The sequence below is a fragment of the Bison bison genome, unplaced genomic scaffold, assembly GCF_000754665.1.
Source record: "Bison bison bison isolate TAMUID 2011002044 unplaced genomic scaffold, Bison_UMD1.0 scf7180017860456, whole genome shotgun sequence".
NCBI classification, from domain to species: Eukaryota; Metazoa; Chordata; class Mammalia; order Artiodactyla; family Bovidae; genus Bison; species Bison bison.
In genome coordinates, this window is record NW_011491028.1 from 699,502 (window position 1) to 724,221 (window position 24,720).

A 24,720-nucleotide genomic window follows, 5' to 3' on the forward strand; every position below is an offset into this window, starting at 1 on the left:
CACGTATATGATCTGAGCTAAGTCAGGCAGATGCTGTCTCTTAGGTACTGAATCCAGACTGGAGCAATCGAAAGACCTAACATAGCGGGCCTGGATCCATCTTGATGGCGATGCCCTGAAGAGATGATTCAATAGCTCCTGCCACATAGATCCTTAGAGCTTCCCTCTGGCCTTCCTGAGCCTTCATTTTGAACTTCTTTTGATGCTTTCTGGTAAATTTTTTTCTTTCTCTTTCCCCAGCTATCTTTAAGTTAGCTAGATTTGGTCTTAGAATTCTTGGTGTCAAGCAACAAACAAAATAAGCATGAAAAGGTGAAACAAAATCTTATCTAATACTATAGTTTAGCCTTTTCCACTCTGTTGTAGCAAAGAGGTAGCTAAGACACATTACTAAATGCCCCATCTGAAAGCATTTAAATCTAATGTTTCCATAGAACTTTGGAGTTGGTCTCTCTTAAAACTCTGTGTAGAACTTAGCAGCCTATGTGGTCTTCAAATTGCTTCCTGAACAACATGGATTTACCAGGAAAGAAGGAGAACTTTGGTCTGTTTCTTGTCTCTGTCTTTTGTGGGCCATTGATTAACTTCATGCTGTTATATAGGATACATTCTCTGAGATGAGGTAAGATAGATACTTACAAAAAAAGCTACATGGCTTATAGAAAATGCCAAGAACCAAAAAGTGGAAAAAAAACTCACCCATGATCTTCTCACCAGATAATTGCTTCTTAATATTTTTTTGCTATACTTTTTTATAGTCTTTATGATCACACATAAGTATTATACATTTTATATATATTGTATATTTTGCAAAATATTGTAAATATTGTATATTTTACAAAAATGAGGTCATAATGTTTTGAAAATTTAATGATGTGAAAAAAATTAAATGTCTTGAAATTGTTGTAAATGTTGCCTAGTGGAGCCCATAGCCCACACTAAGGTCCGGCATACATTTTCATTCCCTCTTGATAAACTGGCTGAGTGACCAGGGGTAAATAAATAAAGCAGGTACTCTGTGTGTGTGTGTGTGAGTGTGTGTGTGTGTGTGTGTGTGTGTGTGTGTGTGTGATCCAGGCTAGAGCTATTGCACAGACCTTGATGGGCTGGAAGAGTTGTGTTGAAATCTGAAATGACCTTCAGCCTGGCAGGCCTTCTGCAGTTCAGTTCCTCAGTATCAGGCTGTGCCAGGGGAGAATTGGCTAATAAGCCATTTGTTATCAATACACTAATCTCTTCCAAATACCAAACCCACAAAACTGTGCTAATGAGAACTCTTAACTTGCTTGAACGTGACTGTGAAGATCTTTCCTGGGTAGGTTTCAGAAAGTGCTGAGCAGTCTCAACTGAGCAGCGTTCCAGGGGACGGGGGACGAGATTCTGGGCCACCATTTGCTTTACCAGGACACACAAGTTCATCTGAGTGGTTGAGTCGGTAAGAATGCATTTTTTTGGAGGGAGGGATTTTGAATCATTTTGTCTCAGGGATCTTAATTACACCCGGTTTTCTTAGCTTTGGAAACCCTTTTTGCCAAAACACTACTTTTTACCGTTGCAGTCCTGAAAAGTAGGGGACCTCAGGGTGATATGGCAAGTGACATGCTAGTGTATCATTGTGCCCTACCATTGACCTTGCAGGATTATGCTAGAGTAAGTGGGAAGTATTTGAAAATGTACAGTTCTTTATTTTTAAAAATTTACTTATTTTTTTACTTTTTGTGGTGAGTGGGCTTTCTCAAGTTGCAGTGAGCAGGGATGCTCTCTAGTTGCAGTGCGCGGCTTCTCATCGCAGTAGCTTCTTGTTGCAGAGCACGGGCCCTAGCGGCATTTGGGCTCAGCAGTTGCGGCTCATGGACGCTAGAGCACGTGTGGCGCATGCGCTTAGGTGCTGCACAGCATGTATGATCTTCCTGGACCAGGGATCAAACTCATGTCCCCTGGCATTGGCAGGCAGATTTTTTACCGCAGGACCACCACGGGAAGTATAACAGTCCTTTAAAATATAATCACCGGTTCAACTCTCCAAGGCACATTTACCTTTTAAAGAGAGGTATACGGCATTTGCTTTCATGTTTAAATTCAGATTTTAATCATTTTCGAAGGATAGTGCGTTGAAAAAAAAAAAATGGTAATACTGGGTTGGCCAAAAAGTTCATTCAGGTTTTTCTATATGAACTTTTTGGCCAACCCAATATGTTGGTGGTAATTTTGGCAACTAAATAGAGTGGTGAAATACACGAGATATATCACTGTAATCCACGTAAGAAGTAAACTGTAATGTTAAATCAAGTGCCACTGTTGACTTGTGTAAAAGGTCAGTGGTGACAATTAGTTCAGCAGAGCAAAGGTAGAAAAGAAAATCTGTATACACACGGGCATGTACATATTTCATATCATGTCTATTACATAGGCTCTTACCATGTAGCCACATTTCTACATGTGATCTGCATATACATGCTTTAGGGTTGAGGGGTCTAGCTGCCTGTCTGGACCATTTTTAATGGCCTTCTTTGTGCTATCTCAGCTAGCAGGAAGGCTCATAGGAACCAAAGCTTTAAGCAAGAACTAGGTTTACAAGGTCTGAAGTCTGCTACTGAAAACAACAGCAACGGACTAGCAAACTTCTTTGAGTTATCAAAATTTTAGATGCTCATCTTAGATGTACTTTCTGACTCAGGGCTGAGAGTGAAAGTTGTTTTGCCCTGAATTTGAAGATGTCCCTACCGGTGGTGGTGAGACTGACTGCAGTGGTGATAAATGGTGAGGGATGCCTACCCACAACCAGGAGGTACAAGAAGATGTTTCAAGCTCTTCGTCCACTGCCAGTTCAGCACTACCTCTGAAGTGTTTGCCGTCAGACCGATTAGTAACCTTTAGTCCAAGGGTTGCCAAATCAAATGATGACAAAGACCATATAGATAAGGCTCACTGGTACAGACAGTAGCAGGCTGCAGAAGGGCTGCCCCATCGAAAGGGAACAGCAGCTAATAAGCTTTACAAAACTCTTGGCACACAGGAATGCTGGCTCAGTGTTGCCATATATTATGGAATATTTTGAAAGGAAGCCTGAAAATTCATATTTGTAAATATAGATTCTATTTTTACAGAATAAATTGTCACCTCTATCTTTCCTCTTGTTGACTAAGTCAAATTGAAACGAAAAATTGGGCCATAATAAACACAGCTGATTGTTGCCAATTTACAGCTCTTGGGGGTAGCACCATCTTACCCAAGGCTTGGGACTCCAGTCCCACCCAACTACGCAAGCTTCCTTAAGGTTAAGAAAATAGATTCTGAAGTTCCCACCTTGGTTTTGGGATTCTTGAATACTAGTCTCATACAAACTCTCTTAGGCCAGTGAGGAGCACAGACCCTTTGCTATTTTAGAACCTAATTGATAAATGCTAACATTCTGAACACTTACTACATTCCTTGTAACAAAGTATTACTGTGTCATCTCATTTTTATAAAAACTATACGATAGGTACCAAAAGTATCATTGTCACATCCCTATTTCCAGATGGGGAAACTGAGGCTCAGGGTCAGGCATAATTTCCTGGGGTCATCTAGTAAGTGGCAGACGTGAGATTTGAACTCTGACACCAGATCTCACAACCCAATTTGTAACCATATTATACTTTCTCCTGCTGCATTATGTGAATCTGCATAATTCACATATTTATGAAGCTTCTCTAGTCCCTCTGAGTTGTGATGAATTCCAGGCCTAAAATGTCTTCATGAATCAGTAAGGACATTTTCTGCTTTTGTAGCACACAATAGCATTCTCTTTATCCTCATCCTTTGACTTGGGGTTTGCAAAATGTGTGGGATCCTTCCAATCACTGAAGAGAGAAATTTCACAAATGCCTGGCTTTAGATCAGAGATGCCAATCTCCTTTTCCATGTTGTTCTCTATTCGGGTAGAAATCAAAAGTTAAGACAGGAGGTTTAAAGGCCAGAGTTAGGTGTTTCACCTCCTTGTTGACAAGTTATTTAACTGGCCACGAAGCACGGCCCTAACCTCAGCCAGCTTTCTCACAAGTACAAGCCATGTGGGTACATCAGTTATCCTTGTTGGTAGAAATGCTTCAGCCTAGACCAGTATACAGAGAGCACCACTGCCGTGAATGAAAGCACTATGATGTATCCTAGGAGTACATATAGGTTTTAGCTTTGGCGTCAATACCAGATGACGGGTGGGGGCTCCCAAGATGAGCACTGTGCTGAAAAGCATTTGGAAACCCCGTGTGAATTCATCGCACAGTGCTGTAATTGATTGGTCATGTCTTCCACGAAGACATGGAAGATATGGGACGTGGACCTAGCGGCATTCCTGGCACAATCTGTTCTATGAAAGAGCTAAGATATCTTTGCCTTTGCAGCTTGAAACCTGTGTATTTTGTTTTTCTTTTACCTGTCTCTTTCACAGGTCTCCTTCTGACTCTTTTCCTCGGAAAAAATGGCCAAACGCACCTTTTCCAGCTTCGAAATATTCCTGATTTTCCTCCTTGTGATAACGACAGGGATCACGGTGGCTCTTCTCAGCCTGTTGTTTATCACCAGTGGGACCATTGAAAATCACACAGGCAAGTATCGTGAGTACTCTTAGATGCTGTTCCTAGCCAGTAGGAAATGTCTTCATTGTGGGGAATATCAAGGCAAGAAACAGTGTACTGATACTGCTGATAATAGGGCAGTTCACGGTGTACTTAAGCACCAAGGGATGGTCATCCAGCCTTTCCATTAGTTGCTCTTTACGCAATGATAGCAATTTTTATCACGTTTACCTTTGCTCCCAAATAGCCAGTGTGGTGTTCTGACATGCACTTATTTGTTTCGCTTTTCCATTGATCTAAGTACAGCTTAGGAGTCTTCAAGACCCAGTGACTCCTGAGCCTCTTCTTTTTCTCTTTGCCTTCTTTCTGGCATCATCTTCTCCTGGGGGGCAAAAGGAGAAGGAAAGACCTGCTGAATGTCAATTAGTCTGTGAAACTTTAGAGAAGGGATCTTGAACTCAAATGCTGTGAAGGTCAATCAAGTTCCATAAAGGAGGGGAGATGGCCCACGGTGGGGGCAGGTGTATTTCTGGTGAAAAGGGTCCACAGGCCCTCCTGAGTGCCAACTGTTGTCATGGTGTCACATGGACTCAAACTCTCCTGAGTTTTCAGTGAAAGCTAGAAACTGGGGGAGGCAGTTTAGATCCCTTCCAATTTTTTTTAACCTTGGAAACTAATTTAGATTTTGGAAACTATCTAGGCTACATTTACAGGCAATCAGGTCCATAGGCCTTTGATGGTGCCTCTTCTTTGATAGGTTATATACCTAATAAACCTGCAGAGATTTTCCTGCTGAGACAATTGCTTCTCAGCAGGAAAGCTATGACAGACAGACAGTGTGTTGAAAACCGGAGACATTACTCTGCCAACAAAGGTCCGTATAGTCAAGGCTCTGGTCTTACCAATGGTCACATATGGTTGTGAAAGCTGGACTGTAAAGAAGGCAGAGCACCAAAAAATTGATGACTTTGAACTGTGGTGCTGGAGAAGACTCCTGAGGGTTCCTTGGGCAACAAGGAGATCAAACCAGTCAATCTTAAGGGCATTCAACCCTAAATACTCATTGGAAGAACTGATGCTGAAGTGCCAGTATTTTGATCATTTGATGCGCACAGACAACTTGTTGGAAAAGTTCCTGATGCTGGGAAAGATTGAGGGCAGAGGAGAAGAGGGCATCATAGGATGAGATGGCTGGATGGCATCACTGATGCAATGGACATGAACTCGGGCAAACTTCGGGAGATGGTGAGGGACAGGGAGGCCTCGTATGCCGCAGTCCATGGGGTTGCAAAGAGTCAGACATGACTTGGTGGCTGAACAACAACAACTAATAAACAATACAAAAGACAGGTGGGGATTGAATGCTTTGACCAAAGTAAAGGGTGGGCTTTACAAACAGGCTGCCTCTATCGTTTTGCTAGATTCCAGAGATTGGAACTGACATATAAACACTGCTGTGTATAAAATAGGAAACTAATGAGAACCTACTGTGTAGCACAGGAAACTCTACTCAGTGCTCTGTGGTGACCTAAATAGGCAGGAAATCCAAAACAGAGGGGATATATGTATACATACAGCTGATTCACTTTGCTGTATAGTAGGAACTAACACAACATTATGAAGCAAATGCATTCCAACAAAAGGGGGGAGGGCGGAGAGAGGGCTGTCCTCAGGCCCCCTGGAGAAAGAGGCAGTGTTGTTCAGCTCAGTTTTCTCTTTTGCAGCCTCTTCTCTTTTCCAGTGTGTTCTCTATTTGTCTTCATATTTTAGATTCCCTGAAAACCCAGAGAAACAGAGATCCTCTTTTCTGGCAGTGGACAGAATGAGTTTTATTGCTAGAAATGAAAGAATCCATGGGACTTCACCTACTTTTCTGTTTCAAAATTAGAGAATCTAGAGTCTGAGGCTCAGAGAGGTAATAGTGAAAATACTAGCCACTGTTTTCATTTAGTGTACAGGTGTGTTTAGTTGCTCAGTCGTGTCCGACTCTTTGCGACCCCATGGACTTTAGCCCGCCAGGCTCCCATGTCCATGGGATTCTCTAAGCAAGAATACTGGAGTAAGTTGTCATTTCCTTCTCCAAGGGATCTCCCAATCCAGGGATCAAACCCAAATCTCCTGCACTGCAGGCAGATAAAATGAGAAATTTACATAGAATGCTTACCATAGTGGTTGATGGGAAGCAATCCTTTAATAAACAATAACTTCTACGATGAAAATAGTAAGCATTCTATGTAAATTTCTCATTTAATTCCTACAAAACTCCCATAAAGGTAGGTGCTAGCCTTAGTGCCATTTTAGACATCTGAAACTCCGAGATGGAAAATAAGCCGCTTGGCTATGTGACTAGATTCGGCGTTGGCCTGCACCACATTTCTATGTTGGTATCAGTGAGGCAGTAGCGAAGGTGCCTATTTCCTTCCTTGCAATACTTGATGTTTTGTAGAACACTTGGGCTTAGGGGTGGGAAGGTATGGATTCTAACTGCGCTTAAATGTGGATGAAAGAGCAGCTGATTCTGAGTTGGAGGGTGTGATTGGGCACCTGATTCATCATATGCTTTCTGTGGAAACTTGGTTAAATCATTTCTCCGGGTTTCAGTTTCTTTATAAGTAAAATGTAGGTGATTGAATGATGTGATCTCTAAACTTTCTTGAGTTCCAGAATTCTGGAACTCAGAAGAAGTCTGCTGTTAATCTCTTGCCTAAGTACTTTCTGACCACTAATACATGTAACACTGACATGTGTTCCTTTGGCCAACTCTGGCTGTTTTCTGGAGTAGAAACAGACAAAATGAAATATATAAGATGTCTAAATGTGTAAATAAAAATGAGGCTATATGTCAGCCATTGTTCTAAATTTTGACTATGTATTAAGATATTAATTGTCAATAAACCCTAGTAAGTAGGAGATGATTCACGTTATGAGAAAGTTATGTTACTTTTCTTCACAGATGAAAAAAGTTGGGGTAAAATAGATTAAGTCACTTATTCAGCTTGTAAAGGTAGAGTTAATTTTCAAACCCCAGTTGTTTCTGACATCTGCCATTTTAGTCTCTATACCATTTTGCCTCCCTTATATTGGGGGGTGTGTGTATTGTTAATATAGGGTGTATATATTAATGTGCATACCTATGTGGTGATATGAGAACAGTTGACATAAGGTGGGACTGTGTTAGCAAGTATACAATAATCTAAGTTGCCTTAAGAATAAAAGATCTAGGTTGCATTAAGAATAAACATCTAGAGCAGGGTAGAGACAGTTGGGGTTACATTCTGGAGGTAAGGAGTTGAGCTGGATTTGGGTAGGGTGGAAATGAACCCCTGTAAAATGTAGTGGAGATTGACTGGTAAAACAGAGAGGAGTAAGGTCTCTGGATGGAGAGAATATTAGAACCCAGAGGCCGGGTTTAATAGACTGTGTGCCAGGACCCTGGTGCCTGATTTGTTTGGCTGGAGTAGAAGTGCCAGGTGAGTGAATGAAGGGCTACAGGTTTAACAGGAACAGCCTGAGGGAGAAGTTGAAGGACATTTGTCAGAGACCTTTATTGTTAGGCTGAAACATTTCTGAGCCATGAAAAAGATCCTCCTTGGGATTATGATATAAACCAAGTTCCTGAGATGTGTCTCACAGTGTATCTTGAATGTAAGAGAATATACAGAGATTCTTCCTTAGGAAGCTGAATCTGTGTGTCCTAACTGAGGCCAAGTGTGTGGGTTGAAATGTTGTTTCTTAAATATCTTATTTTGGTTTTTGATTCAGGTTTTCCATCCACCCAGGGCCCTCCAGCTACCCAGAGCCCTCCAGCTACCCAGGGCTCTGCAGCCCCTCAAAACTCAACACCCTCCCGGGGCCCCACAACTACCCAGGCATCTCCAACACCCAGCACCCCAGAGCCTACCCTGTTTCAGAACTTCAGTGGCTACCATATTGGTGTTGGGCGAGCTGACTGCACAGGACAAGTATCAGATATTAATTTGGTAGGTAAATCATGGGATCCTTGAAGAGACTGTGAAACAAATGATTTTATTATTTAATACTCTGCATTTATTCCTAATTGTCATGTCTTAATCTTCTCCATTTGTATTGCCTTCACTGCTATCTAACATTTTGAATATTGTACTATAAGGAAGAGGGACCTTTTACTTAAGCACAACTCCCTTGTAAATTCAACTGGCCCTTTTTTTATGAATGAAAGTGGCAGGGTGGGCAAACTCTGATACTACAGGGGATGGGCAGGTACCCTAAATGACTGAAGCAGGCCAATACAAGATAAATGTCTAGTAAATCTGAAGTGTGGGGGGCAACAGAAAGTGGTGGGGACTGTGGTACAACTAGAAAGTCTGAGTGGTTTTAGCGATCATTGCCATGTAAGAGTGTAAAACTAGGGCTGCCTCACCTTACAGTTTTTTAAAGAGAAGCCAGGGCTTCCCTAGAGGCTCAGACAGATTAAGAATCTGCCTGCAATGTGGGAGACTGGGGTTCGATCCCTGGGTTGGGAAGATACCCTGGAGAAGGAAATGGCTACCCACTCTAGTATTCTTGCCAAGAGAATTCCATGGACAGAGGAGCCTGGCGCGCTACAGTCCATGAGGTCACAAAGAGTCGGACATGACTGAGAGACACAGAGAGAGAGAGAGTGAAAACATTTCTGGATTGAAAATCTGAGGTTTTAAATCTCTCTGTTGGAGAATGTAAGCAACTCTAGTTAAAACCGGAAATCTGGTGTGATCCAACACTGTGTTAGGCAAGTAAAACCGGTTTCGGGGCCAGGGGTGGCCTGTGGGCTGCTGGCATGCAACCTCCTGGTGGTGAGGTTAGACACACACTTCTAGCTACCCTTTCCTAGGGAATCAGAGCATGAGATTTCCTGATAGGATTTTTCCCCCCTCCAACCAAATAATCTTTAGATTCTAGGAAATATTCCTTGTTGTCTGTTCTGAAAAGTGGCTCTGGAATGTAAACTTTAAATGAGCACTTGCATGAGGGATAAGGCAAGCAGCAGAGCAACCATGCTGAAGACCTGGGTGCAGCTTTTATGGGTACGCTTCGTGACATGGTGAGAGAAGGGGTTTAAGATTGATGTATTTGGTGGGCTACAACATTGGGAGGGGCAACATTGTAAAAGCCAGGGTGAGGTACCCTCAGTAAAGATAACTGTGTCCTAAAGAAACCATTTTCTTTAGGGGAAAAAAAAAAAAAAAAGCCACACACCAGACAACCAAAGTGAAGAGGCCTTCAGTTTTCAGGGTATTCCTGGAAATGTAGGATGATAGTTGAGGAAGTATTTCCTTCTGTAGTCCTTACATAGGCTGGAGAAAAGATCCTGTTTCAAAGAACAGAAAAACCCTGAAAGGTCTCCAGCATTATAACACAATTCCCAAGTCACACCAGCTCCTGCCTTGCCCACAGGCCAGCGAATAACTTCTTCCAACCCGGCCATTGCTTTGCTTCTATCTACACAGAACAGTAAAGACTTTTCTTGTGAGTGTGATGTTGGCTTTACTCTTGAAAACACATATCCTGTCTCACTCAGAGCCACAGTGTCACATGGATTGCTTTGCTTTGCCTACGTAGTCTCTTGTGTGTTTGTGCCTGGCTTCTGGTAGCAGGGGAATGAGAAGAAGTGAAGGGTGGTCTGATGCTCTCTTCCTTTTTAGATGGGCTACGCCAAAACTGGCCAGTATGCACGGGGCATCCTCACGAGGTTGTACAGTCGTGCGTTCATCATGGCGGAGCCGGATGGGTCCAATCGCATAGTGTTTGTCAGCATTGACATAGGCATGGTATCCCAGCGACTCAGGCTGGAGGTAAGTGAGAAAGAGTTGCCGTGGTTTAAAGGTAAAGCCTGCAGGTGAATTTAACTAAGTATCTAAGCTCTCCTGGGTTTCTCACCCAGTGAATTTCCACTACCCTCAGGGTTATAAGCTCTTGACAATCCAGCTGATAATCAAGTGAGGAGGATGAGCCTCATTATTCCATTGTAAGTCAGCTTGGTCAGAACTTGCTTTCCATACTGCTGATGGCTTGTCATCATCATTAATGCCAATATATTTCACAAGCTTATTATGTCCCAGGTTACTTTCCTGTACACTGTCATTTAATCTTCCTTGTTAGAAGTCTGAGAGTGCCAATTAATTATTAACCCTTCCCTCAAGGTTTTAGACAATTGAAAATAGTTGCAAGGAATGAAAGAGAATTCAAATGCAACTCTGAGATGAAATTGACCATAAATTGCTGAAGCTGGGTGAAAGGCACATTGTACTATTCTGATGTGCCCGTGTTTGAAAATGTCCATAATAAAATTTAGAAGAATACAACATTAGCTCTCTTAATCTCTAAACTGTATTGTAGAATATCGCAGGGCCTGTGATTTTCCCCCAATTTAGATCATGTTACCCCACTGTGGGAAAGATGAGCTCAGCAGCAAGGTACCTGGGAGCCCTGGGCAGGCAGCTCGTAAGATGCAAGGGGCAAAGGAAGGAGAGAGAAATGGTGATAGACAGATGGACTTCCAAGTCTGTCTCTCAGCCAATTTCTAGACCCTGATCCAACTGTATTTTCTCCACGGATCAGGACACAGAAAGAAAGTATACTCTCAGTGTCTTCTCACATATTCACAAATGTGAGAAAGAGGAGAGTCTAGAACATCCAGAATGATGGCCATCAAATATCCACTATTCAGTGTCATGTTCTATTAACCTCACCAAATAAACAGTTGCTCCTCTTGTGTGAAAGGGCTGTGTGAAGGAGCCAGGAAGAGGGGTGACGAGAGAGCTTAAAAACATGTCTCCATTGTCACCCACTTATGGGGAGTAGGATGGGAGCCTCTCACATCTGTGGAAACATGCTGAGCAGAGAATGCAGTGATTTTCCAAGCCCTGCACTTACCACAACTATGAGGTGGATCTGTTGTTATCCCCAATTTATAGATAAAGAGACTGAGTCTTAGAGAAGGTTGAGTAACTTTCCAAAGTTCATGCAGTTAGCAAGTGGTAGAGCTGAATTCTGAACACATATATATGCCTGGTACCAGAGCCTACATTCTTAAAAGGAGGTCATTCTATTATCTTGGAGAGCACTGACTTTTTGCAAGGCACTTTGTTGGTCACTTCAGGGGGCACACAGCTAAATGAATCATAAGCCATGTTGACGAAGTCACTACCTAGTCGGGGGATTAAAGGAAGGACTGTACCAGAAATACACAACTAATTTTAATTTATTGGAATAAAGGACAATGGTTTATTATAGTTATCTATTCATGAATAATAAATAGCTCCTCCCAAATAGGGACTTAATGAACATCTGTTGTTTTATCTCATCATTCTGTGGATGAGGAATTCAGAGCTGGCTTAGCTAGGTGGTTCTGAATTAGGGTAGTTGGCAGTCAAGGTGTTGGCAAAGGCTGCAGTCATCTGAAGGTTCAAGCAGGCTAAAAGGTCCACTTTCAGGATGATCCACTCTTGTGGCTACTGACCATTTCCTCATTGTCCGTATCCTCATGACAGAGCAACTGGCCTCCCTTACAGTGAGTAACTCAAAAGAGCAGTGGAAATGACACTTGAATGGGTAGAGTTTTATTTATTTAATATTTGTTGTTATTTATTTATTTGGCTGCACCGGGTCTTACTTGCAGCATGTGAGATCTAGTTCCCTGATCAGGAATTGAACCCAGGCCCCCTGCATTGGGAGCATGGAGTCTTAGGCCCTGGACCATCTGGGAAGCCCCTGAAAGAGTAGAATTGGTTGATTTGGGGGAGAGAGCTATCAACTTAAGGGGACAGCTTGATTTGTACATGTACAAATCATATACACAGAAACACAGGGAGAAATGCAAATGGAGATATGCCTGGAAGATATGTTGGTCATAATTTGTAGGTCTCTGGAATGCTTGGTTGTTAATGATTCTAGGTGATGGAGATTCTTAGGAAACTTTTGCAAGGAAGTGATGCAAACACAATTCTGCTTTAGGATGATTAATCAGACAGTGATGTTTGAGGTGGGTTGAAATAGACCAGAGCTAGAGGTGAAGACACACATCGGGAGAGTCCTTAAATTAACATCAAGGCTCTACCGATGAGAGTTCAGTTGGGAAAACAGTTATCACACCAGGCATTTCAAATAGGGGATAAGGAATGGGGAGATTTCACAAGGTGTTAGAAGGCTAAAAGAACTGGAAAGGGAAACTAGCACTGCAGGAAGGATTCCCACTTTTCCTGGCAATTCCCCCCTGTATTGTGTTATGCTGGCAGAAAAGTCTTAAGCCAGGGGGACAGCAGTGAGACTATATGGTGCTAGAAAGTCAAATGTTAATGTGATTTGGGGATGAGTTGGCATAAGAACTAACACTTAACATAGTTCCTGTGATAAATCAGGTATTGTTCTAAGTGCTCCATATATATGAATTCATTTAATCCTCAAAAAGACTGTATGAGGGACATACTATTATTCTGTCATTTGACAGATTGGGAAACTGAGTGTCGGGGGACCAAGTAACTTGTCCAAGGCTACACAGCTAGGAACCATCAGAACTGGGATTCAAACACTGACGTCTTCCTGCTCGAGAGTATGGTCATTACCACTGCACTATAATGTTTTTTCTGAGGAATCAAAAATGGTTCTGATTGGGAAATGGTGGGGTCATTAGTGGAAATAAGACTTTGAACTTCTGTCCTCTCCACACTCTACCTTTGGGGGTACAGTATGGAGGGGATGCGGATTTAATGTGTTGGGTTAGAGATCACTATCCAGTCAATAGTTGACACCATTTAACCGTCTCTTCCAATGTTTACTTCCCCCCTGCAATCTGAGACCCAGAAGAAAGACTTTGAAATGAACCCACTTACTTATCCCAAGTTAATCCAAGGGGAAAGTGTGAAAAATAAATCTAACTAGACTAGGCCATTAAGTTTATTATAACACCCAGTTTTAGTCAGGTTCTCAGTCTCACCTTTAAGAGTGGTAACATTTTCAGCATGGAGAAAAGATTAAAGAAAAGATCTCCAAGCAGTGATGCTGGACAGGAAAACAGAATGACTTTTCTAGCTCTTTCTATGTCACGTTTCCAAGAGTGTCAGCAATAGGAAATGGAATGGAAACTGAAGTCAATTGAGCTATAGACATTAATATAACTTTATAGGTCTATGATAAAAATACCCCTCTTTTCATGAAGTAGGAAACATGCTACTTATAATGGTTATTGGCAGGCATTGTTATTAGATGATGGAGTCTTTAATTTTTTTCTTTTTTCCAGAAGTCTCACATGTTTGACTTCATCTCAGAGATTATAGTTTAGGAGAAGATTTCTGTGAGCTGTTTGTAGCTGTTTGTAGTTTAAAATTTTGTTTTAAAATTCAAGATTCATAATTTCTATGTTTTTAAGAGCCTGATTCTTGCATAGAATGTATTTAATGTACTTAATTCTAAAAATCCTGTTACAGTTCATTAGAAATAAAAATGGGTGGGACATTAGAGCTTTAAAGTTGACTGGCAGTTCTTTCTTTTCCACGACCTGCTTGCCTTGGTTACAGAATTGTAAAAATATCAGCTTCTATTTTTAATAAAACTTTTATTTTATATTGTGGTATAGCCAGTTAACAATGTTGTGATAGCCTCAGGTACACAGCAGAGCGACTCGGCCATACATATATACTTATCCATTCTCTGCTAAACTCTCCTCCCATCCGGGCTGCCACATGACATTGAACAGAGCTTCCTGTGCTTTCTGGTAGGTCTTTCTTGGTTAACCATTTTAAGTATAGCAGTGTAGAACATCAGCTTTTTAACTTTGCTTAAGCTTTCATGTTGTCCATTCATTGATGATTTCCTCTTCTCCCTACAGACATTTCTTCATGAAGCAGTAATAGCTACTGTGTAAAAGAATATGTAAGAGTGATGAAGAGTTGGGCTGGAATTAGAATCAAACAGAAAGAATATGGAACCTTATTGGGATGGAGAATGTGGGCTTGTAATGTTGGTCTTTATTGCTGTTCAGTCACTCCGTTGTATCCTACTCTTTGTGACCCCATGGACTGTCCTTGGGGTTCTCCTGGCAAGAATACTGGAGTGGTTTGCCATTTCCTTCTCCAGGGAGTCTTTCCAGATCAGGGGTTAAAGCTGTGTCTCCTGCATTGGCCCGCAATGCAGTTTCTTTATCACTGAGCCACCAAGGAAGCCCAGTGTTGGTCTAATTACTTTCAATTTCCTTTCCACATTTTCCTGATATGGTATGGTTGCTTACGTGGATGTGGTAAACCTAGCAATCAGTATCTGAGGCATGGAGAGGTTAAGGAGACGAGATGGTTTGTGATATCTCTTCCTGATTCAATGACCACATGACTAGAATAAGGGTGGTGGAGCTCTTTACCTAAAATAGAAGAAGTTACATTGATGTGTTTATGTAGGATCAGTAGGTAACACACCAGTTGCTGCTGCTTCCTTACGTACCCGTGGTGTGCTGGAACTGGCTGGTACCACCTCATGAGGGTTGATTGTTAAATATTTAGAAACTTTGCGAACTGGTGGTTAAACTTTTGGTAGCTTGAAATTCACTATGGTGAGAGTATTTACACCATGGAAATTGGCAGATAATACAAATAAGGGTTTTCTTTTATCTTTCAGAAAAACTGTTTATCAGCATACTACTGCCTATACCATACTCGAAGTGGACAGCACTGCTAATCAAAAAAGGCACTCTTTGGGGTCTTCCCTGGTGGTCCAGTGGTTAAGATTCTGTGCTTCCATTGCAGGGGGCTTGGTTTTGATCCCTGGTCAGTGAACTAAGATCCTACATGCCCCATGACATGCCACCCCCACCCCAAAAGTACTGTTTTTCGCTAAGCCCAGATTTGGATTCAGAATCCTTCTCAGCATACTACTTCTGATAGTAGCCACCCACAAACAGGACTAAATGCACGAGATAAGCAGTATTTGCCAGCTCTGACATAAATGAGTTTTCACTTTTGTCCCTGGTATTAGGTTATAGTATCTTACATTGAGGAAGGTTGCTTTGGGATTGACACTTTTGCTGGAACATTTTAATAATTTTTGACACAAAAAAGTCAAAACATCTTTCACAAACCGCACTGATACCAAGCTTTATATTTCAGATGATTAAAGCAAAATTAGAAATAGGTATTCAGCACTAATGCAATATTTTGAAGTCGATTATATTTCAATAAAAAGAGACATTTTAGCCAAAAAAAAAAAAAAAAGAGAGAGAGAGAAATAGGTACTCGGCAACATCACTAATTTTCTGTTGTTTTCTTGATATGTGTATATCCTCCAAAGACATTAATTATTTATTATTTCTTTGGATGTTCATTGACTAATTCAATGAACACTTACTGACTCTTTGAATTAGGTATCTACTGCTGTGCAGCAAGTCATCAGAAAACTCAGTAGCTTAAAGTAACAATAATTATGTATTATTGCTCAGGATTTTGGTGAATGGCTGTGTTGGGTGAGTCTGACTTGTGTTAGAGCCACAGTCACATATCGTTACTTTTGTTATCATGAGGTTTGACTCGAGATATTGGCTGCGACTGCAGGTGTTTGAAGCTTGACTGAGCTGCAGGATCACCTTCTATGGTTGCTCACCAAGTGGCTGGCAAGTTCATGATGGCATGATGATTCCTTTCCCCATGGACCTACCCACAGGGTTGCTGGGGTGTTCTCAGGTCATAGCAGGTGGTCTTCCCCAGACCAAAAGTATAAGTGTTTGTGTCTGGGAATACTGAGTTCTTCATTTTGGGAAATGAGACAGTAAAGGGGCTTTTTCCCTGTCTGTTCACTGCTCCCAGGGTGCTTGCCCCACCCAACTCTGGCATTGCATGACCATCTTGCTCTCTTTGGTTAAGCCTCTGATGAAAGATAACATCTCTGGAAAGATCTTTCCTCACTAATGCCTATCACATTCTTTTTCCTTACCTAGCAATATTTTTTCTTATCACTTATCACTCTGTAATATAATATTACATATTTATCTTTCCCTCACTAGAATAAAAACTTTTTCAGGGTAGGGACCTCGTATGTCCCTAGTACTTAAAACAGTGTCTGGACAATGAACTGGTGAGATTCCTAAGTCAATAGTGAGACTTGGATCATGACTCTGACTCTGCTATTTATTATATCACTGGGCAACTTATTTTACTTCTGGACACATCAATGTTCTTAGCTAAAAGATAAGATTAAAAACACCTACCTCTTGGTGGTGTTTTAAAGATTTTTAAATGGCATGATGTAATACCTAGCATTGTGCTTGCACACGGCAAGAATCTATAAAATGTTAGCAATTGCAATTGTTGATGTCGTTGTTACTGAGATGATGAACTCAAGCACAGAGTGAAAGGTCTCTTGACGGGGATGTCTGGCGCAGTGATTAGCCTCATCAGAGCTTTTTTCAGGCTAAGCACCTGTGTTATTCCTCTTCTTAGTTCTGATTGTTCTTTTTTTTCCTCCAAGGTCCTGAGCAGGCTGCAGAATAAATACGGCTCCCTGTACAGAAGAGACAACGTTATTCTGAGTGGCACTCATACACACTCGGGTCCAGCAGGATATTTCCAGTACACAACATTTGTAATTGCCAGTGAAGGATTTAGCAATCGAACTTTTGAGTACATGGTCACTGGCATTGTGGAGGTAGGCAAGGGGACTTAGAGGCAACTGTTGTTTAGCATTGCTTACAGCACTTTAGGAGAGGTCTCTTATGACACAGAGAGTTCCTATAGGATCTTGGATACCAGCCCAGAATGACACCAGCTCTGTGGCTCTCCAGCTTCATCCCATAGCAGGGATAAGTTGGAGACGAAAGAAATTGTCCACAGGGCTCTTCTATTTATGTCAACTAAGTTCTTATGCACACTAGGATTTCTAACTTTACAACTTTTTTCTTTTTTAACCCATAGAGCATTGAGATAGCACACAAAAATATGAAACCAGGCAAAATCTTTATCAATAAAGGGACTGTGGATGGTGCACAGATCAACCGAAGTCCTACTTCTTACCTTTGGAATCCACAGTCAGAGAGAGCAAGGTGAGGGGTCCACTTATCGGAATGAAATGCATGTGCTTTCCTTTAGGAACTATTAACAAAATCTAAGAACAGGGTTGTTAGTTGATGGATATGGTGAGAGCCTGAAAGAGTATTAAAGCTGAAATAATTTAAAAGCATGTCTATAATCTAAGACAACCAGAAATGAGACTGTAGAAGCACAGAAAAACCTGTGTACGCATCTTCCCACTTTGCTGGCTGTGGGAATTGGATGTGAATGTTTGAAGGACTCTAGGCTTTCAAATCAGGTGCACCTGTGGTCTTGTCTTTATCACTTTGTAGGTGTGTGACCTTTATTGATTTACTTAAACCTTAATTTCTTGGCTCTCAGCTTCTCATCTATAAAATATAAAAATATGCATAACATATTTGTTCAATTAATGAATAGCTCTTTTTATTACATTATTCAGAAGAAATCATTTTAGTCCAGGGGAATGTAGGAAGATAGATAAGGTAAAAGAATAAAGAAGTTGACATGAAGAGCAAGCCATGAAACTGGCATAATTGAATGGGACAACTTAAGAAAGGCCATTATTTAAAATTTTTTTAATGTGATAAACTGGGTTTTTGACAGAAGAGAAGTACTTGGTTACTATGGCAGAATAAAATAATATCTCAGTCCAACCTGATATTTTACATTTGTCTACATATTTTTTGATAGATTTCAAAGTTGATTTTTAGAAAATATACTCTGATTTCCCTTCAAAAGACATAAAAGAACACTTGAAGTTGTAGGTCAGGCATGCTTTTGATTTTGCACATTCCCTGCTATTTTTAAGAGATTTCAATAAAATTTTACATGAATAGAAATTTCAAAAACTAATCCTTTCCATGAGAAATAATATATGTCCTATAATATTTCAAAAATGTATATTTCATCTCCAGTTAGCTGACCTATGCCCCTAACTTTGGTCACATTTGCAAACATTTCTTTAGCTAAGAAATAAGACCCTGGATACAGTTCATAGGATTACAGGTGTCAGGGAACCTTGCTTACTGAGAGTCATTTTGTTTTCTGTGTCAGCTTCTGCTTCGTCATACACAAGGGCCAGGCTCTAGCCTAGAACTCACTAAGTTTGTTTATTTTGCTGACTAGGTATTCTTCAAATACAGACAAGGAAATGGTGCTCCTGAAAATGGTAGATCTGAATGGAGAAGAGCTGGGTCTTATCAGGTACTGTTTACTTTTTTAAAAAAAAAATTCTGTTTGGATAAATTTCTTTGTATTACAGAGAGGGGAAAAGGAGACCAGAATATTGGCAGCAGAGGCTAAGAATTGGCTGAGTGTTTGAGTTGGAGCTGGGATCCAGCCATGGGCCCTCGGGTATGGTTCTCAGCATCCTAGGTCTAATAAAAGGATTATATGAATGAAGGATCTGAGTGAAGGAGTTAAGCACAGTGTCTGACATATGATAGACTCATAAATCTAAATGCTAGGGGTTATTACTGTATCAAGATCTCATGTGGAGGTTATTATTACTTTATCAAGATAATCATAGATAGAGGACAGTGATCTCTTGGAAATGAGAAAACAATCTGACCAACCAGGCAAGTGACTATGAGTTTGAGGTTATTGACCTTTGTTTTTCTAAAAGGAATGTGTGTGTGTGTGTGTGTGTGTTAGTTGCTTAGTCGTGTCCGACTCTTTGCAACCCCATAGACGGCAGCCCACCAGGCCTCTCTATCCATGGGATTCTCCAGGCAAGAACACTGGAGTGGGTTCACATTTCCTTCTCCAAAAGGAACTATAGCAAGAAAGAAAGTGAAGTCGTTCAGTTGTGTCTGACTCTTTGCGACCCCATGGACTGCAGCCCACCAGGCTCCTCCATCCATGGAGTTTTCCAGGCAAGAGTACTGTGGTGGGTTGCCATTTCCTTCTCCGTCTAAAAGGAATAAGTTAAGTCTAATGCGGTACAATGCCAATTAGTGATGAAAGCAGAACCGAGACCACCCGATGGAAGCAGATGAGGTAAAATTACAGCTTGGCAGAGACTTTAGGCTCCATTTTATATGTAAGAAAAGACATGGATTTTGTTTTCTTTGACAATAAGTCATTTGTATTCCTATGTGATTTGGGTTGCTGTGATTGAACTGGCTAAGGAGTTGCCTGGGTAGGAAACAGTCCCAGACACTTTGTCCAGTGGACTTCCAGATTGATGCACGAATGTCCTAAGGAGGTGGATGATAACACATGGGTGCCAGGGTCAAATGGCTTGGGTTCATTCTGGACTCTCATTCTTGGCAGCTGTGTGACTTTGGTCAAGTTTCTTAACTTCTCTGTGTCTGTTTTCTTACTCTAAAATTGAGGGATAAAATGAGTCCTTAGATACTGATACTAACTTTGTAAAGGAACTAGGGATCTATCAGGGAGGATTATAAACTATCTAGGTGAAAGTTTCTATGTGAGTAAAATTAAGTAACTTGAAAGAAATAAGAGGTGAAGAGAAACATTAAAGATTATGATTAATCAGTTCAGATACTAGGGGTGGCCCTAACTGCATGGAGAACACACAGTGGCAAGGAGTTCATGTTTCCGTCTTAGACACAGGTTTTCAGATTTGAATTCAGGCCCCAGCCCTGCCACTTACTAACCCTGTGTCTTGAGGAAAGTAATTTATCTACTTATACGTCAAACTATCCTGTTTGAAAATGAGACTAGTAATAGTACCTCTTAGGATTATTTGAAGATTAAATGAGATAAAGCATGCAAAACTCTAGTTCTGTGCCTGACATAGAAAGAATTTAATAATTTTAACTGAAAGGTAAGAAGTAAATAACACAGTACCTCTTCTGAAAATTCCATTACTGGAATATTGGTGTGCTTGAACTTCTTAGCATTGGAGTTAGTTCTTTGGGGTTAAAGTGAGGTCATTAAAAATTCCCTGATAAAATAAACATTATTATGTGGGTTGATGTAATACAATTCATTCTTTGAGTACAGTTAATTCATCTATTGATTAGTTGCCACCTAGCTTTTAACGCAGTAGTCTTCGTAAATATCAGACATGCAATTATGTTCTTGAGGTATATTGTTATGAATCAAACATAGACCCTATCTTCAAGAGTCTTACAGGCTAGTGGGATGGTTAGGGCTGGAGAAAGAGACAGAGACAGGCAGACAAGTAATCATAATGTAAATCAGACGGTTGTCAGTGCTATCACCTGGGAATTTAGAGGCACTGAGCTCTACCTGGGAGCATAGTGGAAGGCTTCAAAGAGGAAATGACATTTGAACTGGACTTGAAGGAGCCATGGGATTTCTCAGGGGGCCATGAGAAAACTACATTATGAGGCCAGAGTATAGGCTTAGGTTAGGGAGTAGGTGAGAGATGAATCTGGAAAGGTAAGCTACCTCTCGATTTTTGAACACCTTTTGGGGAATTTGGTTAGGAGACAGTCAGGATAAGGACACGTATGTATGACTGGTGCTGCTAAGTCGCTTCAGTCGTGTCCGACTCTGTGTGACCCCATAGACGGCAGCCCACCAGGCTCCCCTGTCCCTGGGATTCTCCAGGCAAGAACACTGGAGTGGGTTGCCATTTCCTTCTCCAGTGCATGAAAGTGAAAAGTGAAAGTGAAATCGCTCAGTCGTGTCCGACTCTTAACGACCCCATGGACTGTAGCCTACCAGGCTCCTCCATCCATGGGATTTGCCAGGCAAGAGTACTGGAGTCGGGTGCCATCACCTTCTCCAGTATGTATGACTAGTTAGATGGAAAATCCCCAAATTTGTTAGAAAAAGATGTCTTTTCCCTTATAGTTTCTACCTAATTCTTGGCTGAATGACTGAGATCACTCACAATTCCCTTTTATTAGTTTCTGAGTCATTGAACAATGCCAAGAGAACACTCAGTGATATTTTGGGGGCCAGGTGTTCTTTGCTTCCTTGCATGTAACTATATAATATATCTGGAAGTCCCAGGGTCAACTGTCAAGGTTATAATGATGCTTCTCCATCTGCTGTGCTTAACAGCCTGCAATAACTTTCTATTGTTTCTCTAGCTCCCGTATGTTATCCTTGATGTAATTGCCCTTGCAATTGCCTCTTGTTGCATAGGGATAATTACTCTCTGAATACATTAAAAATGATCCAAAACATAAAGTCAAATCTGGGCTGCTAAGTAACTCAGCCACCATATGTAGGTACCTGCTGTGAGATAGAATCCCAAGGTATGAGGAGTTTGGAAGCACAGCATCTCAGATTTACAGAGTATAAAGTCACCAAGTTTAAATTTCAGCTGAGGCCTACCGAAGTGATGCAACCTGCCCAGTGTCATGGCCAAGACTATTCACTATGAAAACCACGGTGAAGCTCATCATTTATTCTTTGCTACTCTCATTTTCATTTCTTCACTTAAAAGTCTGCAGCAGTCATCTACTGTATGCCAGGCAGTGCTTTCCAGTCCTTGAAATGATTCATTTCTAGTAAAAGGTCCTAAAGTCAGAAGTCAAATACCTTTGTCTGCGCTTCTTGAGTAAATCCTTTAAAATCTGAGACTCCACTTGTACATTTCTCAAATGTAGATGTATAATATGATAACATCCCTTCACATACAGATTGTTAAGCATTCATTTATTAAATATTGTAGAATACATGTGTTATGAACTGAACTAATACTATAGAATACACTAATGAGAAAAAAATCGATGTCCTAGGTATTGCTCCTTATAGAACTTACAATCTATTGGTGGAGACAAAGGTGATCAAATAGTAATACAAACTGATGTATAATTATAACTGCATTAAGTGCTAAAAAAGGAAGGTATGCAGAGCTGTGAAGGGACTTGACTTGATCAGGGAAGTTGGGAAAGGCATCCCTGATGGCTCAGTGGGTGAAGAATCCAGCTGCAATGCAGGAGATACAGGAGACACGGGTTCTATCCCTGGGTCAGGAGATCCCCTGGAAGAGGAAATGGCAACCCACTGCAGTGTTCTTACCTGAAAAATCCCAATGGACAGAGGAGCCTGGCAGGTTATAGTCCAAAGGGTTGCAAAGAGTCAGACATGACTGAGTACACATGCAGACGTCAGTTGTCCCCAAGGATAAGACAGTGGAACTGAAAACCAAGGCAGGTTGAGAATTAACTGGCAAAATGTGGGGGTGGAAAAGAGCATTTAACCCAGAAAAATATGTGCAAAAGTCATGTAGCCTGTTCGAGGAGTTGATAGAAGGTCTGTGTGGCTGAAGTATAGAGGACAGTGAGGTAGTGTGTTGCGAATTAAAAGTTAGAGGTAGAGGTTGCTGCTGCTGCTAAGTCGCTTCAGTCGTGTCCGACTCTGTGCAGACCCCATAGACGGCAGCCCACCGGCTCTGCCGTCCCTGGGATTCAGGCAAGAACACTGGAGTGGGTTGCCATTTCCTTCTCCAGTGCAGGAAAATTAAAAGTGAAAGTGAAATCACTCAGTCCTGTCCGACTCTTCGCGACCCCATGGACTGCAGCCCACCAGGCTCCTCCGCCCATGGGTGGTTAGGCTGAATTAAAATAAATACTCTTATTGGCCACTTCTTGCTTTACTACTGTTGCTTGTTTAATCATACTATTTAGGTTGCAAGAATTTTGATTGCAGTAACTTAATGAACTTAATGAAATCCACCCAAACCAAATATCTCTCCATTAACATTATTGGGAGTTTTTTTTTTTTTTTTTTCCATCCAGGACTTTTAAAGAAAACAAAATGAGTAGGTGAGAATGGACATCTCTTCTTTGGAGTAGAGATGGTCAATTCTCCAGGATACTGGCCACCGAGTTTACCTATGACTTCAGAAGCTATTCTCTGGCTATGGCTCATTGTCCTTCTTTAATTTGAGCAATCTGGTCTGTAGTCATGGCATCTGCTTGTTTTGCATTCAAGCTGTCTTTTGCATAAAATTCTGGGCCTAATAGCCCTTCCAATATAGCATAATGAAACATTCTTTGCTTTCCTTTTCCCAACTGTCTGTAATAGGGTGGGGCAAGGAGGAACATAAGACAGGTGAAAAAGAGATGTGTTGATTAGGTGTGTGTTAAGAGATGAATTAACTAATGCCAGGTGATGCCATAGACCTTGAAATTACAGTGGCTTAACACATGACAGATTTTAATGTACACATTTGCCATTCATGCAAAATGTCATAAAATTTGGGTGGTCTTCTGCTCATATGTTACTAGCAAGATTCACATGCTCCACCCTACCAGTGGAGTTGGGAACTAGAGGGCACACTGGTATTCTGTAAGCTCTCAAGTCCCTGTCATAAGAGAAAAGGGTTTCTTCATTTAATTATTTAAAGCTTATATTATATGGGGTGATAAACATGTGTTGAATACACACAGGCACATGCATCATATATTTTAATATTGTATTTATCTTATTAACTATACATATATGTACACATAGCTTTGTATAATTTTTTTCCTTTCAATCATCACCTTTACTGCAGCAGCAGCAGTGTCAAAATCAACATAGCATCATCACAGTGAAGATTTATTCCATTCTTAGCATAGACCAGTCTGTGTGCTAAACACTTCAGATACATTTGTTCTCTTAATTGTCAAATGCCATGAGGTGGATACTACCTATCATGTTACAGATATGAACACTGAGTTTCAAATAGGTTAGGTATAATAACTTACGTCCAATGCCAGAGCTCTAAGCCACTAAAATGTATGGTCTTTGTATTAGTTTCTTAGGGTTTCCATAACAAATCACTAGAGACCTTCTGGTTTAAAACAGCAGAAATTTTTTCTGTCGCAGATCAAGAAGTGCCAGAAGTCTGAAGTCAGGGTCTTGGAAGTGTCAGGTTAGTTGATTTCTCTCCCTCGGTTCTTGTCTCATTCCTACAAAGATGTGGAGCGATGGACGAAAGAGTTTAAAACAACAGACAAATTACAGCGCAGGCAGACAGATCTTTTATTGAACAGACATAGGAATTGTAGCAATCCCTCTTGACTTCCCCTTTTTATACTTCCCATCTCTTCCTCCTTTTGGTGGTGCCCTGTGGACTGCAGCCATGAAATTAAAAGATGCTTACTCCTTGGCAGGAAAGTTATGACCAACCTAGATAACATATTCAAAAGCAGAGACATTACTTGGCCAACAAAGGTCCATCTAGTCAAGGCTATGGTTTTTCCTGT

At 41.0% G+C, this 24,720-nt stretch overlaps 1 protein-coding gene across 1 annotated transcript in view; it reads left to right on the forward strand.

Moving 5' to 3' along the window:
- Positions 1-1,209: 1,209 nt before the first annotated feature.
- Positions 1,210-24,720, forward strand: part of ASAH2 (N-acylsphingosine amidohydrolase (non-lysosomal ceramidase) 2) — a 63,626-nt gene continuing 40,115 nt past the window's right edge. Inside the window, exons 1-7 of the mRNA XM_010832213.1 lie at positions 1,210-1,435; positions 4,430-4,586; positions 8,319-8,536; positions 10,217-10,366; positions 17,019-17,195; positions 17,462-17,589; positions 18,704-18,781. Of these exons, the coding sequence (XP_010830515.1) occupies positions 4,460-4,586; positions 8,319-8,536; positions 10,217-10,366; positions 17,019-17,195; positions 17,462-17,589; positions 18,704-18,781 (878 nt within the window). The 5' untranslated portion in view covers positions 1,210-1,435; positions 4,430-4,459. The remainder of the gene's footprint in view (positions 1,436-4,429; positions 4,587-8,318; positions 8,537-10,216; positions 10,367-17,018; positions 17,196-17,461; positions 17,590-18,703; positions 18,782-24,720) is intronic.